This window comes from Chiloscyllium plagiosum, unplaced genomic scaffold (genome assembly GCF_037043375.1).
Source record: "Chiloscyllium plagiosum isolate Xiang-an unplaced genomic scaffold, Cpla_swu_hap1 HiC_scaffold_11, whole genome shotgun sequence".
In the NCBI taxonomy this organism is placed as follows: domain Eukaryota; kingdom Metazoa; phylum Chordata; class Chondrichthyes; order Orectolobiformes; family Hemiscylliidae; genus Chiloscyllium; species Chiloscyllium plagiosum.
In genome coordinates this window covers 81382341-81399243 of record NW_028270149.1, presented here as the reverse complement: position 1 = coordinate 81399243, position 16903 = coordinate 81382341, and the positions used below count along the sequence as shown (strand labels likewise).

The following is a 16903-nucleotide window of genomic DNA, read 5'->3' as shown; positions in this document are numbered from 1 at the left end:
GGATTATAACTCTCCATCTCCATGATAAATCCCATCTTCAACAGTCAATAGTTGGAAAATTCTGACCTGTCCCAGATTCACCACGTGAAACTTAACCTAGCTCACCTCAGAGCATTTACACTGGATTCCTACAATTGAGAAAACTGCCAGCAATTACTTTGGGGTCAGTAAGGGTGTGATTCATTAATGCGTCATCTTTGATCTGGATTTAGTTCTGGTTCAGGCATTGATTGGGAATCCCTTGCCTGTCCACGTCATTTGCTATCAGGCTTGTGTGGGCTTCCATCACTGACAGACACTGTATGAGATTGAAAGATGGGAATCTGCATACTACTATCCTGACCTTGCTTTTGTTCTGCAATGTCTCATAACTAATATACAGTATACCTTTAAGAAACATGCGTCACAAAGATAACATCATGAGCAAGGCTATAAAGGTCCCTAATTCCACTTTATCGGGATCATTTGAAGCATGATGTGCAGATGCAATTTTTTTACTGCTTGTAACCAATAACTTAGCCGAGACACTGAAGTCTCTGTGTCTGCATACTAGGAACTGCAATAAATGCCTAATAAATTCTCCAGTTTTACTTTACCCATGTCCAGGTCTTATTTACAAGAGCTAATTATAGAGATGACATCATCAGATACAAACAGCAAGGGCCCAATTAAGTGATCAATCATGATGGCAGCACAATGGTAATGAGCACTCACTGTTAAGAAATTCTCCTCGTTCTCAGTGGTAGACACTTGGAAACATTATTAAAGATCAGGCAGACCTGGACTTCAAAGCATTTACTAAAATGACAGCACCAGTTTGTGCAAATTTCTGCAAATGAAACAACAAATAGGTGGAAAATATCAGTTCTGCAAAGTTCTCTCTTTTAATAAAAAGAAACAAACCAACTACTTACTTTCTGATCCAAAGAGTCAAATGCATCTTACTGCAATAAAACCATAGAATCATAGAATCCCTACAGTGTGGTAACAGGCCCTTCTGCCCACACCGATCGTCAGAAAAGCATCCCTCCCCCTATCCCTGGAACCCTGCATTTCCCATGGCTAACCCACCCAGCCTACACATCCCTGTACACTATGGACAATTTAGCATGGCCAATCCATCTAACCGCCACATCTTTGGACAGTGAGAGGAAACCAAAGCACCCAGAGGAAACCCACGCAGACAAAGACAGAATGTGCAAACTCCACACAGATTGTCGCCTGAGGCTGGAATCGAATCTGGGACCCTGGAGCTGTGAGGCTAAAAACTAAAAAAAAGTCTCCTCTCAGCTTTTGTATAATGTCCTCCTAAAAAAACTGACATCTTCTAAAACACTAAAATAGCATATTGCACCAGGTTATCATGAGAATGTTATACGGGAAAAATGTGGAGATTGAGTAAACATGATGGGCAGCATGTGAAGTTGTGTACTGAACCGGAAATTTCAACAACTTGTGAATGGAGTCAGAATCAGAGTCAGAGATGTACAGCACAGAAACAGACCCTTCGTCCAACTTGTCCATGCCGAGCGGATATCTCAACCCAATCTCGTCCCATGTGCCAGCACCTGGCCCATATCCCTCCAAACCCTTCCTATTCATAGACCCATTCAGTTGCCTTTTAAATGTTGCAATCAGACTAGTCACCGCCATTTCCTCTGGCAGCTCATTCCATACACTGCATTTCAGTAACAAAAACAGTCCAAGCTATTATATTTTTCAAAAGGAAATTAGGTAAAGAAGTGAAAAGGAACAATGAAAAAAAATTCATGAGAACACAAAGAAAGTTCAATTTGGATAGTTAAAAGCTGTTTATAAAGCAACAGTGGAACAGCTAACTGAGGTGGACTTAATGATGTCCTCCTGCAATTTGTATAAACTTTATTGTTTTGGTAGATATATTGAAAATTGAAGCAGTTCAACTAATTTTTGCAATAAATTTTCAGGAATAGAATAAACAGATTTTTCTGTAAGCTTTTCCAAATTTTGGGTGATTTCCTTTGAACTTTCATGTAACTTTTGGCTCATTTAAAGCAGCCCCATTCTGCACTAATCCAATGAGCAGAGAATGGACATTTGTCCAATTATTCGCCAAGTGTAGTTTATAAGCTTCTATTGTAATTCCAACCCACAAAGAGAATGATTTAAAAATGACATTCTTACCTAAAGGGGCAAACAGATTGCCAATGTGAACAGCATGAGGAAAAATAAAATGGACCATAAAGGTGCCCACAGCAACTGTGCAGCAATCTCAGGATACACAATGAAAGCCAAACCAAAGCCTGAATTATGGAAACATGTGATATGGTAAAACTAACTGTGCTGTAAGGAGAGGATAAATGTCCCTCTATTTTAACCAATAATGTACCAGGAAACCACTCCTCAAAACAGTCACTATTGTGAAATTTTCCCTTTATGAATCCATCCTGGGTCACCATTAAATAATATTGTCAATTTAATGCCAAATTTATGCTATGGAGACTTTGCCAACATGTTATCTTCACAGCGTGCAAGTGGCCATAACAGTATTGATACAAAATATTATTTACATTTGTTTTTAAATTTGGGGAGGGTTATAGATGAAACATCCATGAAGATGGCTAGTGATAGGACACAAGCCCGACGAATATCTGCAGCTAGGACACAGGCTGGTTCCAAGACTGCCACAACCTGACATGCAAGGCCATCATGGAAGCTAGCATTATGGAAACATGTAAAGACTAATAGGTTGGAGAAATGAGCAACCTTTTATTTTCCTGCTGTGTAAAATGTTCTGTCTGTAATGAAGTTGGTGAGGTACCATGACTATATGCTGGGCAACGTACTGTATAGTATAAAAGTGGAACAATTTCCCTTCAAACTTTATAATGCTCCTGTGAAACTGGTAACTCCTATCACCATACTGGGAGCCTAGAGGGCCAGAGCTATCATATTGAGCTTAGGAACTAAATTGCACAAATTGATGTAATTTGAATATCATATCATATTATCATTTATCAATATTGTTTTGAACCATTTATGCCTGAAGCATTCAATGGCTATTATTGTTTTACTAACAAATCCTCATTGCAACCTTGACCAAAATAACTCAGTTAATCTGAGACCTGCACAATACCCACCTACAAACCATCCCAATCCACGACTCAAAACATTTTGACTCTTAAATTATAACCCCTCAGTCGGACGTTCACTTAATTGAATTGGCAAAATCTTCTTTGAAGACGTCACAATATTTAATGGAACTCCAAACCTCTTCAGGACCAATCTCCTCTAATTTGTGAAAGTCAGTTTAGTTTATTCTGCAGTTATAACAATTGGATCCAGACTTTGCCAACAGAATAGAAAGGTTGTAGTTTGGTGAAATAGGAACATGTGAAAAAGGTGCAGGAATCATCCATTCTGTCCGTGACCCATCTCCACCATTCAACTAGATCAAGCCTGATTTGCCTGTTACCTCAATCCACATTCCTGTGCAACCCTGATAACCCTTTCACCCATTACTTAACAAGAATCTATTGAACTTGACCTTAGAAAGTATGCAAAGTCAATGTCTCCACCACATATTCATGAAGAGAGTTCCAAAGACTCTCAATCCTCTGTCAGAGCGAAAAAAAAACACATGTTTTAAATGGGCAAACCTTATTTCTAAGACACAGTTCTAATTTCTTCCATGAAGACCTATCGGGATCTTAAATATGTCAGTCCAGCAGATACAACACTAGCCTGTCCAATTGCTTTCAGGGTGGCATGGTGGCTCAGTGGTTAGCACAGCTGCCAGGGACCTGGGTTCAATTCCAGCCTCGGGCGATTGTCTGTGTGGAGTTTGTACATTCTCCCATGTCTCTGCGGGTTTCCTCTGGGTGCTCTGGTTTCCTCCCACAATCCAAAGATGTGCAAGTTAGGTGGATTGGCTCAGCTAAACTGCCCATAATGTCTAGGGCTGTGTAGGTTAGGTGCATTATTCAGTGGTAGATATATGATAGTAGGGGAATGGGTCTGGGTTGGTTAATCTTTGGAGGGCCAGTGTGGACTTGTTGGGCCGAAGGGCCTGTTTCCACACTTTAGGGATTCTACGAAGCTATCGTACACATTCCAGGTAGTAGACTGATAAGTTTACTCTACATTGATTCCAATGCATTTACTTCCTCCTTAAATAAGTTGTCTGGACACAGGCAGTCTCACTAATGCCCTACATAACTGAACTATAACCTACCTCCGTTGGAATTCAATACACCCCACAATAAACTATAACATTCTGTTAGCTTTGCTATATACATGTTAATTCTGCATGTTAGTTGTTTTTGTGGTTCATGCAGTAAGACAGCAAAATACCTCCGCATTTTAGAACTCAGAACTACACCATCATTTAAATGAGATGCTTCTTCTCTATTCTTCTTATCAAAATGGACAATCTCATATTTCCACATTACACCCCATTTGCCACATCTTTATCTACTCACGTATCCTATGTATATCTTTTTATCGCCTCCTTGTGTCCCTTTCTCAGCTCATTTTGCTACCTACTGTGATGATACTATGGCTTTAAGGGGTGCATTTTGTTCTGTTTTCTTTTCTGAAGAAAGGTTGAGACAGACGTACACAGCAGTTTCCTTAAAGTCAAGAAAGTTAACAGCTACTGAGGCCATGAGTATTTTTAAAAGTTGGAACAACAGGAATAGCCAAATCGGTGGGTCATGCTCCCAAAGAACCAGGTCTTTTTGTTTTATTTTATTAATAGCAGTTGTTGGGGTCCTGAAGCTGTTTCTCCTCTCTCTATTACAGCTAAAAGCTGGGAGTTCTCTTCCTGCTGCTAGAATTGCATGAGACAATCTATTTTATTGAATTCACCTTTGTTTATGGGATGTTACTATATTGGCACAGTTACTGTTTAGTAGTTAATTAAGTTGTTATTCAGTTAAATTTTCCAAAAGAGATAATTTATTCCAATTACATGTTTCTTTTGTTGTATTTTAATGATAGTGTATGAATAAAGTGTGCTTTGCTTCAAGACTGGTAGTTTGACCCATCAAATTGCATCTAGAACGCAACACATGCCTTTAAAATAAGGAAAAGTCAAGGTCTGGGCTATTTTTAAAAATATTTTGAGGGGGTTTGGTCTGGCCCATAACAAATTAAGGGTGCCTATCAGGAACAATATCTCTAATTGGATTCAGGATAATTGGATTCAAAAGCAATGGTGAGTGTTGGTGTTTTAATTTCAGGTGTTGCATTTGGTTGACTTAAGTATAGGATGCTTTGTATAGTAATGGCTCTTTCAGTTACTAAGAGTATCCTGGGGGTGGAAGAAGTCACTTTGGGAGTTTTACAGAAAGTGATCAAGGCAATGAGCAAACAACCTAGAACTTGGGTTACCTGAGTCTGTGGGGAAAGGGAAAAAAGTGTGGCAATCGCACAGCACTTACAATTGCCAGGAATACCACTGAAATGGCGAAATTCAATTAAAAAGGAAGCAGCTTGAGTTAGATGCAAAACAAAAAGGAAGAGAAAAGGAAATGAAACACTTTGTATTATGATTAAAAGCAGAACCAGAAGAAAAGGAAAGGAAGGCCCGAGCAATGAAAGGGACAAACAGAGAGAAGAAAGAGAGAAAGAGAGAAAGAGAGAGCTTTTGAACTTCAGAGGTTGGAACTGAAAACTCAAAGTCGACTTAAAATGGTGGAGGTAGAATTGAAAGGTAGGAGTTGTGAAGAGGACAGAGATGGAGAGCAATCCCATTGTAGCCAAAGGCCCAGTGGGAATCTGTTTAAGTATGTCCAAGTGATGTCTAAATTTGATGATAAGGATGTAGAAGCCTTTTACATTTCATTTGAGAAAGTGTTTCAACATTTGAAATGGCCGGTGACCATGTGGGTATTATTGATCTAAACAAAGTTGATAGGTACAGTCAGTGAGGTATTTGAATCACTATCAGAGAAGGCACCTGGGGAGTACAATGAGGTGAAAAAAGCCATCTTAAATGCACACGAGCTAGTACCAGAAGCATAAAGACAACAAGTTTGGCTTCCAATATCAATTTCAATCTGTGAGGGATATAAATTAGGGAAAAGAGAAAAGGAGATAACATTGAAGAGAGTAAAGATAGTTTACCACAAGGAAAAAAGGAAATCCCTGAGGGCGAAAGAGAACTAAAAAAACGCAGGAGTTTTCACTGTAATGAAGTTGGCGACATGAAGTCACAGTGTTGCTTATTTAGAAAAAAATCACTGAGAAGACAGATGCGGGAAAACAGGATAAACAAGTGAGTTTTGTTGAAGTGGTACAGGCAAGCACAGTGGAAGCTAATAATATGGAAAGATATTACAACCTGATCAGGAATTGGTTGAGAAGGAAGTGTCAGATCTCTTTAAAGAATTTATTTGCATGGTAAGGTTTAACTCATGTATGCCAGCAGGAACAGTAAAAGAAATTCAGATTTTAAGAGATACAGGAGCAAGTCAATCTTTGATGGTGACAGTTGAGGAGATATGTACTTTAGTAGGAATACTGCCAGAAATGGTCATCATGTGTGGAATTCATGGTGAGAAGAGTGTTCCATTCTCCACGTGCTCTGGTTTCCTCCCAATGTCCAAAGATGTGCAGGCTAGGTGAATTGGCTGTGCTAAATTGCTTATTGTGTACAGGGATGTGTACATTAGGTGCATGAGTTAGGGGACACGGAGAATAATAGGGTAAGGAATGGGTCTGGATGGGTTACTCTTTCGAGGGTTGATGTGGACTTGTTGGGCCAAATGGCCTGTTTCCACACTGTAGGGATTCTATGATTATATAAAGTGAGGGTGGAGAATGTGGTGTGAAGTGGTGAAGTGATGATGGGAGCAATAAAGAAATTCTCAGTTCCAGGGATACAGTTTATCCCTGGTAATCATCTAGCTGGATCACAGGTGGGTGTGATGCCTACTGTGGTTGAAAAGCCAGGGAAAATCAGGCACTAAGGTGTTACATGAAGTATAACCTGGGATTTCTCCTAACTATGATATCAAGGTCACAAAGCTGCAAGTGGAAACAGGAGGAGGAATCAAAAAGAGGAAGGATAAGGATAATGGTAAAGAAAAAAACAAGAACAGGTGGAGGACAAAGTGGATATTTTAAGTTCAGAGAAATTATCTGAATTATGACAGAAAGATTAAAAACTAAAGCAGTTGTATCAAAAAGTATATACAGAAGAAGAATAAGTTTATCCCAGAATATTACTATCATAAAAATGAAGTTTAATGAGGAAATGGAGATGTTAGCTCTATTATCGATGGGTTATAGAAAGGAGATGTTGCAGGTAGCACATAAATTATCAGGAGGGGGGAATTTGTGGGTAAGGAAAACTCAAGCCAAAATGCAAAAACATTTTTATTGGCTGGACTGTATTTGAATGTGGTTGACTTTTGCCAGACATGTCATATATGTCAGTTAATCGGAAAACCTCAGGCAGTGATAAAACCAACATCCTTATTACCCATTCCCCCATTTGTGAAACCTTTTACAAGAGTTTTAATTGATTGCTTAGGGCCCTACCTAAATGAAATATGAAAATCAGTATTTGTTGACCATAATGGATGCGGCTACTGGATTTCCAAAAGACATTCCATTGTGCAATATCACGGTGAAAAGGATTGTGGATGAATTACTCTTTTTTCTAACGAGACACAGACTACCCACAGAAATACAATCGAATCAAGGGTCAAACTTTACATCAAAATTATTTAAGGAAGTTATGAATAACTTTGGAACAAAACAATTCAAATCCACTGTGCACCATCCAGAATGACAGATAACATTAGAACTGTGTTGAATATGTTGCACGAGGTGGTGATCCGCTCTGCGACTTGTCTCCCCCAGTGTAGAAGAGATTACATTGTGAACAGCAAATACAACAGACTAAATTGAGTGAAGTGTGGGAAATGGGTCTAATATGGCTAAGTGCTGAAAATGTGCTGCTGGAAAAGTGCAGCAGGTCAGGCAGCATCCAAGGAACAGGAGAATCAACGTTTCGGGCATAAGCTCTTCTTCAGGAATTCCTGAAGAAGGGCTTATGCCCGAAACGTCGATTCTCCTGCTCCTTGGATGCTGTCTGACCTGTTGCGCTTTTCCAGCAACACATTTTCAGCTCTGAACTCCAGCATCTGCAGTCCTCACTTTCTCCTCTAATATGGCTAAGTGCCCTATTAACTTCAGCTGCACCAGAGGAAAAGGGTGGACATTTCTGAGTTGCCCCTGTATCAAGGTAGCAGCATTACAATCGATTTACCAGAGATGGAATAACTTGGAGAATGGGATTGAGTCCTTACCAGGATGGAGGGTGTGAGGATGAATAGTCCAGGTAAAGGTGTGAGTCAATGGGTTTGGAGTGGATAATGGTTGATTTGGAACAAAAGTAAATGATACTTTTCTACTCACAGAATAAACAATGCAACTGTTCCCCATTTGCCAGGAATCAGTTTGTAAACTGAACCCTCAAAGAAGCTCTGCAATTCACAACAACTAATACCCCCAAATTATCGATACCTCACAGGGTTCTGCTTGAGGCTACTGTTTAATGTTTGATAAATACTTACCATGTGCTTTGGAGCATGTGTTTGATGGTAAGTCTGTGAGAACCCAGATAAAGCCAATTCTCTTTTGTCCATTTGGTCACTGATGAAAGATTCTTCTGTTACTAAATGTATGCTTGAAGAAGACAGTGTTACAGTACTATGGTTAAGTAAGTGATAGAATTCTGAAACAGTCTAAATGCAATGCAAAGTACAGTGACTCTTTCGTGTGTAATTTAAAGTGCGTGCAACTCTGCTTACACAGGTTATGGGTTTAACTAAGATCCCAGAATATTTAAGCTATTCATGGATTCAATATTCCAAATAGCTGTTGTGTACATCATTGTCTGAGCATTCAGTATCCAAGTGCATTTACAGTTTTGGCTGCAGATCAATTTTTAAAGGGGACAGTACATTACAGCTGTACATATATCAAAAAACAAGGCAAAGCCAAACCCTCCATGCATTCACTAAAATATGATGTGGAGAAGCCAGTGCTGGACTGGGGTGGACAATGTTAAAAATCACACAACACCAGGTTATAATCCAACAGGTTTATTTGGAAGCACTAGCTTTCAAAGCACTGCTTCTTCATCAAGTTCCTGATAAATGAACAGCACGCTGAAATCTAGTGCTTCCAAATAAACTTGTTGAACTACAATCTGGTGTTCTGTGACTTTTAACTTTGTTCACTAAAATAATGGAAGTTGCTCCTTAAACTGATAAATGATCTAGGCAATTTGAGTTCCTTACAACTACTGCAGAAAGACTTCTTCTGCTCTATTTATATAGTAATTATAGTCTGAATTTTAACTTTTTGACCCTTTCGTGTCTCTGATGCCAATAGTAAATTGAGAATCTGGAAGTGTTAGCAATTTACTTTTCCACAGCATTTTGACCCAGACATTGTATCTGCATCAATCTTCTGAGTTTCCTGACTCACTGCTGTGAAGTGATATGATAATGCCCTGTATCAGTCTGTTTCAGCTCCATTGGTTAATGGAGTTCTATGTGGATCAGAATTGAAAAATTACAGATATATTTGACATAATCTTGACTTGCACAGATGGAGGCTCAGTGTACCAAGGCAGCAGTACAGTTCCATGATGTGTCCAGAGTGTGATGCTAAGCTATAGATTCTTTCATGGGATGTGGACATAACTGTCAAGACCAGCAATTGTTGTTCATCCCGATTGCCCTTGAAGTGAGTGCTTGGCTAAAAAAGTTTGGAGCTGGTTATGAACTAATCAACCACATTATTGTGGAACTGGGCTCATATTTGGGCATGGTTCTGGATTAGTGGTGCTGGAAGAGCACAGCAGTTCAGGCAGCATCCGAGGAGCAGTGAAATCAACGTTTTGGACAAAAGCCCTTCATCAGGAATAAAGGCAGAGAGCCTGACAGGTGGAGAGATAAGCTGGAAGAAGGTGGGGGTGGGGAGAAAGTAGCATAGAGTACAATAGGTATGTGGGGTGGGGGGGGGGGGGGGGGGAATGAAGGTGAGAGGTCAGGGAGGAGGGTGGAGTGGATAGGTGGAAAAGAAGATAGGCAGGTAGGACGTCATGGGGACAGTGCTGAGCTGGAAGTTTGGAACTATGGTGAGGTGGGGGAAGGGGAAATGAGAAAACTGTTGAAGTCCACATTGATGGCCTGGGGTTGAAGTCTTCCAAGGCAGAAGATGAGGCGTTCTTCCTCCAGGCATCTGGTGGTGAGGGAGCGGCGCTGAAAGAGGCCCAGGACCTCCATGTCCTCGGCAGAGTGGGAGGGGCAGATGAAATGTTGGGTCACAGGGCGGTGTGATTGATTGGTGTGGGTGTCCCGGAGATGTTCCCTAAAGCGCTCTGCTAGGAGGCGTCCAGTCTCCCCAATATAGAGGAGACCGCATCGGGAGCAACGGATACAATAAATGATATTGGTGGATGTGCAGGGCCTTTTAGGGCCTTGGATGGAGGTGAGGGAGGAGGTGTGGGCGCAAGTTTTGCAATTCCTGCAGTGGCAGGGGAAGGTGCCAGGATGGAAGGGTGGGTTGTAGGGGGCGTGGACCTGACCAGGCCAGGATGGGAGAGACTCAGTAAAGGCGGAAAATTACCTTTCCTGAAGAACATTAGTGAGTCAGATGTGTTTTTATAACAATTGACAATAGTCACTCAAAATAACTCGGTAAGCGAGATCTCGCAATTAAACTTATCTGATGGTAGGATTTGAATGCCAGAGGATTAGACAGTTCTGTTTTACTATTCTAATGTCATTACCACTATCTCCCTTAACTTACTCTCTTTTGTTTACTTTCTTACCTATTTCCTTCATCATTGAATACTCTTAAACCAGATCTTACTTTACAAAATGAACAGTAAAGTTACTCACCTGATTTTACTTACCAAGGCCACCACTCATCTCATACCTGCCCCGTTTTCCATTTCATGAACTGATGCTTTCCCTGTGGGATTCAGCCTTGAATGCTTTAAAAACTCACCCCTCTCTTGTGGTTTTTCAACCTCCGGTCAGCTTGAGGTTGCAGACAGAGAAATAAAAAGGGTGCAGGGAGCAATGGGGAGGTAAATTAAAAGCACTTTATCAAGCAATTCGACAAACAAGTTAAGTCACAGAATCAGAGTCATACAGCTTGGAAGCAGACCCTTTGGTCCAACCAGTCCATTACTTAATTGGCTGATCTCACTTGGCATGCAGCAGTGGCGTTAACTGACATTATTAGCCCTGCCTTGGTTGAATGGAAGAGCAGATTCAATGGGCTGAATGGCCTAATTCTGCTTCCATATCTAATGGTCTTATTGCTATCTCTAAGAGATTTCAGATTTAAACCAGTAACTTTGGTTCTAAATTCAAGGCAAGCTTTGCGCTTTGCTCCGCAACACCAGTCTGTGGTAAACAGCACTGACTCACATTGAGTTACTGTCTGTCATTGAAATATGATGTGTTGGAATCCTTGCTTCATCTTCTAAATTTTGCTTCATCTCCCGAATGCCCTTCCAGCTTGCCACAGGAGTTGGTGCTCAGGTCGATGAAGACTTTTGAAAGGAGGTCACTCACTCTGAAGAAACAGCATCACAGGACTCATACACACAGCTCAGTGAGGCCAACAAGGAAAGGTGTTGGCTTATGATCTGGTGAGTCACACATCTCAAGTGAGCAAGAAGGTGTGTTGCACATAAAGACAGTAGTGGTGGGTTCCTATTAGATGGTCTGGGCCTTTCCAGCCTTTGCCCAGTCAGTGTAGATGCAGAGACTGATTTGAAGTTCTGTCAACTTTTCTGGCAGCACTTTTCACCACCAGAGTTACATTGAAAGAGTTCATCCCTGGATTGATTGGCATAATGTCTCAGGCATTAGCTCTGATGGACAGAGAGTTAACCTGCAATGGAACATCCAACACAGCAGGTAACTGAGAATATGCTGGCTCTTACTAATGATCTGAGCACTCAGACTGCCACCTTAGAGCAATGAGGGAAACCTTGATTTTGATATTTAATGTCACAACAAACTGCAGGAAATATCCTTGAGCCTCGTCAAGGAGAGTGACACAGCTTGGACCGTGCATTTGTCACCTATCACTGGCTTCCACCAGATGCATGGTACCATACCTTACATTGAGAGGGACCCCATCACCCAACCTGCAGAGTTCACCAACCCAGAGTCCATCAAGGTCCAGCTCCGTTGTGACCACAGCTGCCAGATCCTGGAAGTGCAAACTAGATAACATGGAACCGCCACGATGTACACATACCAGAGAACTCACAGGTTCCTGGTTCATTCCTCAGGTAATGCAGGGATGGATGCTGGGAAGCAAGGCCGACCACCTCTAACCATAGCTCTAGGCATCTTTACTAAACTTTCACACTGATGCACAATAGAGATACAATGCTGTTCATTCTTCTACCAGGGCCGAGTGGAACAGACAATAGGCCTCCCCATGATAAGGTTTTCCTGAATGGAGGGGTCTAATAGATAGTCTCGGGCAACTGTTTGTGTGGAGTTTGCACATTCTCCCAGTCTCTGAGTGGGTTTCCTCCGGGTGCTCCGGTTTCCTCCCACAGTCCAAAGATGTGCAAGTTAGATGAATTGGCCATGCTAAATTGTCCGTAGTGTTAGGTGCATTAGTTAGGGGTAAATGTAGGGGAATGGGTCTGGGTGGGCTGCTCTTCGGAGGGTCGGTGTGGACTTGTTGGGCCGAAGGGCTTGTTTCCACACTGTAAGGAATCTAATCTAATCTAACTGCAGGATAGCCCAGAAAGGGTTGGATGCTGCATCACTGTGGTGTGCGATACCCTTTACAACTGCAGGTGACAAAGTGGGGAATGTCCTGGATATAACAGAGCCTCGAGAGCAACTTTCTGGTGGTTAAATTGACAATCAGGACCAGCCAAGAGACAATGACAGAGCTATGCCCCATCAAGTGCAAAGGGCCGGACAGAACCTGAATAAGACACACTTCAGGAATAATGAGCTGGGTTTGAACATCCTTTCAATGAATAACTTCTTCTTGATTTTATTACGGGCAGTCCTGGGATTGGCCCACAGGGGTGGCACAGTGGCTACATTAACACTGCTGCCTCATGGTGCCAGGGGCCTGGGTTCCATTTCAATCTTGTGAGATTGTCCAGTGTGGAGTTTGCATGTTTTCCCAGTGTCTGCATGGGTTTCCTCAGGACACTCTGGTTTCCTCCAATAGTCCAAAGATGTTAAGGGGTTATCAGGATTGGCCATGCTAAATTATCCTGTAGTGTCCAGGGATGTATGAGCTAGAGTGGATTAGCCATGGGAAATGTTGGATTACAGGGATAGGCTTGGCTCTGGATGGGATGCTGTTTGGAAGATAAGTTTGGGCTGAATGGTCTCTTTCTGTACTGGAGAGATTCTCTGATGTGGACTTGGTTATTTCTGCAGTCCTTGAATTTTTCTGTTGCTGAATATCCAACTGACTGTGTGTGGTTTCTTCAAGGGACCCTACTTTAAATTATCTGTACTTTACAGATCCATCTCACCGTTCAGGAGAAAGCAGCAGGCAGTGATGAGGGGACATGAACGTTACAAGATACTGAGGTTGGGTGGGTTTTAAGGCTTCAGTCAGCAAATGGCCTCATGTGTCTCTCAGTCCCTCATGCTAGTTACAGTTCTGATGAAGGGTGACCAGACTGGAAGCGTTAAATCTGTTTTCTCCCCATAGATGCTGCCAAACCTGGTGAGTTTCTTCAGCATTTTCTGTTTTTGCCTCATGATAATGTAGCATGTTGGGAATAATTCAAAGACCTACCTTCTTTTTAACCTGCAACATGACTATTTGATGTTACAGAATTCATGTAGTCTGCTCAATTAAGCATCCGAAAGAACAGGATTTATACACAGAAAGGCAGGGCTTCGTGCATGGCTCACTGTGCCCTAGGAGAGAGTGGAGATGTGAACTGCCCGTTATCCATCTCCCAGCCTTGGGTGGCAGTGCACTCTCTCAAAAAGCTGAAAGATCATCCAAAGCATTGTCTGCAAAGATCCCATCCTCTCAGTCACAAGGGGCATGTAAGTGTGGGTGATCTGTGCAGGGTGGGTCCTACCATCATCACTGCGCATTGCTCAACGCCTCAGTGTTGTCCAAATTAAAGTCAACCTTGGCTGCAGTCAGCAAAGATCCATGAAGTCTGAGACTACCACTCGGATGAGGAAGGGGGAGCTGCTTGTGAACGATGAGCATTGCAGGGCCATTCCAACCTTGGGATGTCTGACCTCTCAAATAGGTATGAATTAACCAGATCCAACAACAACAATGATACCAGAGCAGACATTTTAAGACAGTGTGAATGAACATTTATTTATAACAGCGCTTAAGTACTTTCAAGGATGTGTCAGCAGTGGCATCAATATGCACTTAGTCAGATATTTCTTTCCTTGGGTCACCATGCTGAATCCTCCTGAAGCTACAGAGGAAGGAAGCAATTCTCCCAGTCAGATATTTGATTTGCTGATGAATAGGAAGCTGGACAGATTTGGGGTAAGAGCAGATGATCTCACAATTGAAGACACAGTCAGGGTCACACAGCTCTTTTTGGTGTCCAACAGCTTCAACACGAGTGAGCAGGCAGCATCATGATAGAACATCTAAGTGGGGTAAGTCTACCAGGATATACTGGAAAGCGATAGATTCAAAGGAGCTGATTTCAAACATGATTCACTTCAGAGAGAGAGAAAGAAAGAGCCATCAGCAGTTAACTTGAAAAGAATTGATGTCCACACAATATTGGAGTCTGAAAGAGTGAGCTCCACAAGAAGTTTAGATCACAGTGAGCAGAAAACAAATTGTCAGTTTAATAGAGTTTTTTTTAATATTCATTTGTAGTGATGGGTGTCACTGGCTGGCCAGCATGTATTGCCTGTTCCTAGATGCCTTTGAGAAGGTGGTGCCTTCTTGATCCGCTGAAGTCCACTTGCTGGGTTTTGACCCACAATGTCCTTAGGGAGGGAATTCCAAGATTTTGACCCAGTGACACGGAAAATATATTTCCAAGTCAGGATGGTGAGTGGGGAACTTGAAGATGGTGGTGTTCCCATGTGTCTACTGCCCTTCTAGATGGTAATGGTTATGGGTTTGGAAGGTGCTGTCTGAGGATCTTTGGTGAATCCTGCAGTGTATCCTGTATATAGTACGCATTGCCGCTCCTGAGCCTTGGTGGTGGAGGGAGTAGAAGCTTCTGGGTATAGTGCCATACCACAGGAATAGATTGAGAACCCGAGGTTGAACCAGAGCCAAATGAAAACAATAGAGAGGCAGAAGCAGTCAGCTGGACAGGACCCAAACAGATTTAACCGGAAAACTAAAGATGTACAGCAGACAGACTAAAAAAGTGAAACCGTATTTGGGATCCCCACTGAAACAACAATGGGAAGTACATTAGAATAGTGGTTGATTTTAGGACAATTGTTTACCCACTGAAAATAAATTTTTACTTGAAAGTTTCACATTTAGGGTGTCGCTAGAAGCTGTACCCCATAAGAAGTATCTCTTGAATCAGGCCTTTTCCTGTATCTTTCCCCTCTGTGTTGTTCCAAGTACGGACCCCAATCAGGGGCTGGTGCACAAGCTGCAGATATCTTCTGTGAAGGAAAAAGCAAAATGTTACATTTCTACCTGATTTTAACCAGGTACGTAGCCTCTAACTGGGGGAATTGGAAACAAAATCCTGCTTCTTATGAATTAATCCTGATTTTAATGTAATGAGGAAATCACATTTGGAAGCCCAAGTGGTCCCATTGTTTCAGTGCTGGGCTTTGTCATGATGGTTTAATTCATCCCTGCTCCAGGATTCCTGACCAGTCCCGCAGTCCTAGTGACAGCTCCTGACTGTTCATGAAACGCTCTGTATTTAAAGGGACCTGAGCAACAGTTGGAATGGCTGTGTCCTAGTTTCCTTAGGAAAGCAGAAGAATGATGACATAAAGACATGAGAAAGCTGCTTTCAAACCCCAGCCCCAACCCTCAATCCCACCCCATTCTGACTCATTTCCCAACACTCGAGGTGAAGGGAGGGATTGCTCCCCATGGAGAGAGCAAGTGGCCAGCTGCCTTGTTGTGGCTGGAGTTTGCAGGAGTAGTGAGCAGCAGTAGGACACTCCTGAGAACATGGAAACAGCCCCCATGTGGTTTAATCTCCTAGAAAGGACAGGAAAAGTAAATCACAAAGCACCTACAGGTGATAGTCCCACTTTCTGTCTACCCCAGCATTCTCCTGCACAGCACAGTCAGAACAAATTCCTCTGCATCTCCACTCATCTATGTCTCTTCCAGCCTCGTCTGAACATTGTTACAATGGAGAGGGAAAGTTCATCAAATATTTAAAATGTAGTTTGTAAAACAATATCTCAACAAACCAGTTGGGAAACAGCTTGCACTTAATCTAAGACTTCGTGATCAGAAGAATTTAACTGTAACATTGTGGGATGGGAGCTTTAATGGAGGAATGATGGCAGTATCTTGAATTTCTCTATTTCATATTGTCAGCACTTTACTGGAGGACGGGAGTCTTAAATCCAAACAAATGGAAGACAGGAGTAGATCAAAGGAGCCGTACAAATTGATCTGTTGTTCAGAAGGCTGATAGGCCGAAGGACTCAGAGGATGATAAGTCAGACAATTGGGAGTAAGAGATTGGTCAGGAAGGTAACCAGCAAGACATATGAAAATGACTGAAGTTTTTCTCTAGATATGACAAACAGGAAATAATTATTGGAATTTAATATAGGCACATTACAGACAGAGACGAGTGTTACAATGGAGAAGGAGAAAACAGCAAAGAGCTTAAACAAATATTTTGCACACTATAACACAATAGAAAATATAAGAAAAGCTTCTGGACATG

At 41.9% G+C, this 16903-nt stretch overlaps 2 protein-coding genes across 2 annotated transcripts in view; both read right to left on the bottom strand.

Annotated features, from left to right (window-relative positions):
- Nucleotides 1–9045, bottom strand: part of LOC122557086 (sodium- and chloride-dependent neutral and basic amino acid transporter B(0+)-like) — a 57692-nt gene extending 48647 nt beyond the window's left edge. The window contains exons 1-2 of the mRNA XM_087992237.1: nt 8568–9045; nt 715–829 (exon numbers count right to left, since the gene is read on the bottom strand). The gene's annotated coding sequence lies outside the window, so the exon portion shown is untranslated. The remainder of the gene's footprint in view (nt 1–714; nt 830–8567) is intronic.
- A 204-nt stretch (nt 9046–9249) lies between these two features.
- The window catches only part of LOC122557091 (sodium- and chloride-dependent neutral and basic amino acid transporter B(0+)-like), a 93174-nt gene continuing 85520 nt past the window's right edge, over nt 9250–16903 (bottom strand). The window contains 2 exon segments of the mRNA XM_087992230.1: nt 9250–11048; nt 15534–15641. Coding sequence (XP_087848356.1) covers nt 11034–11048; nt 15534–15641 — 123 coding nt within the window. The 3' untranslated portion in view covers nt 9250–11033.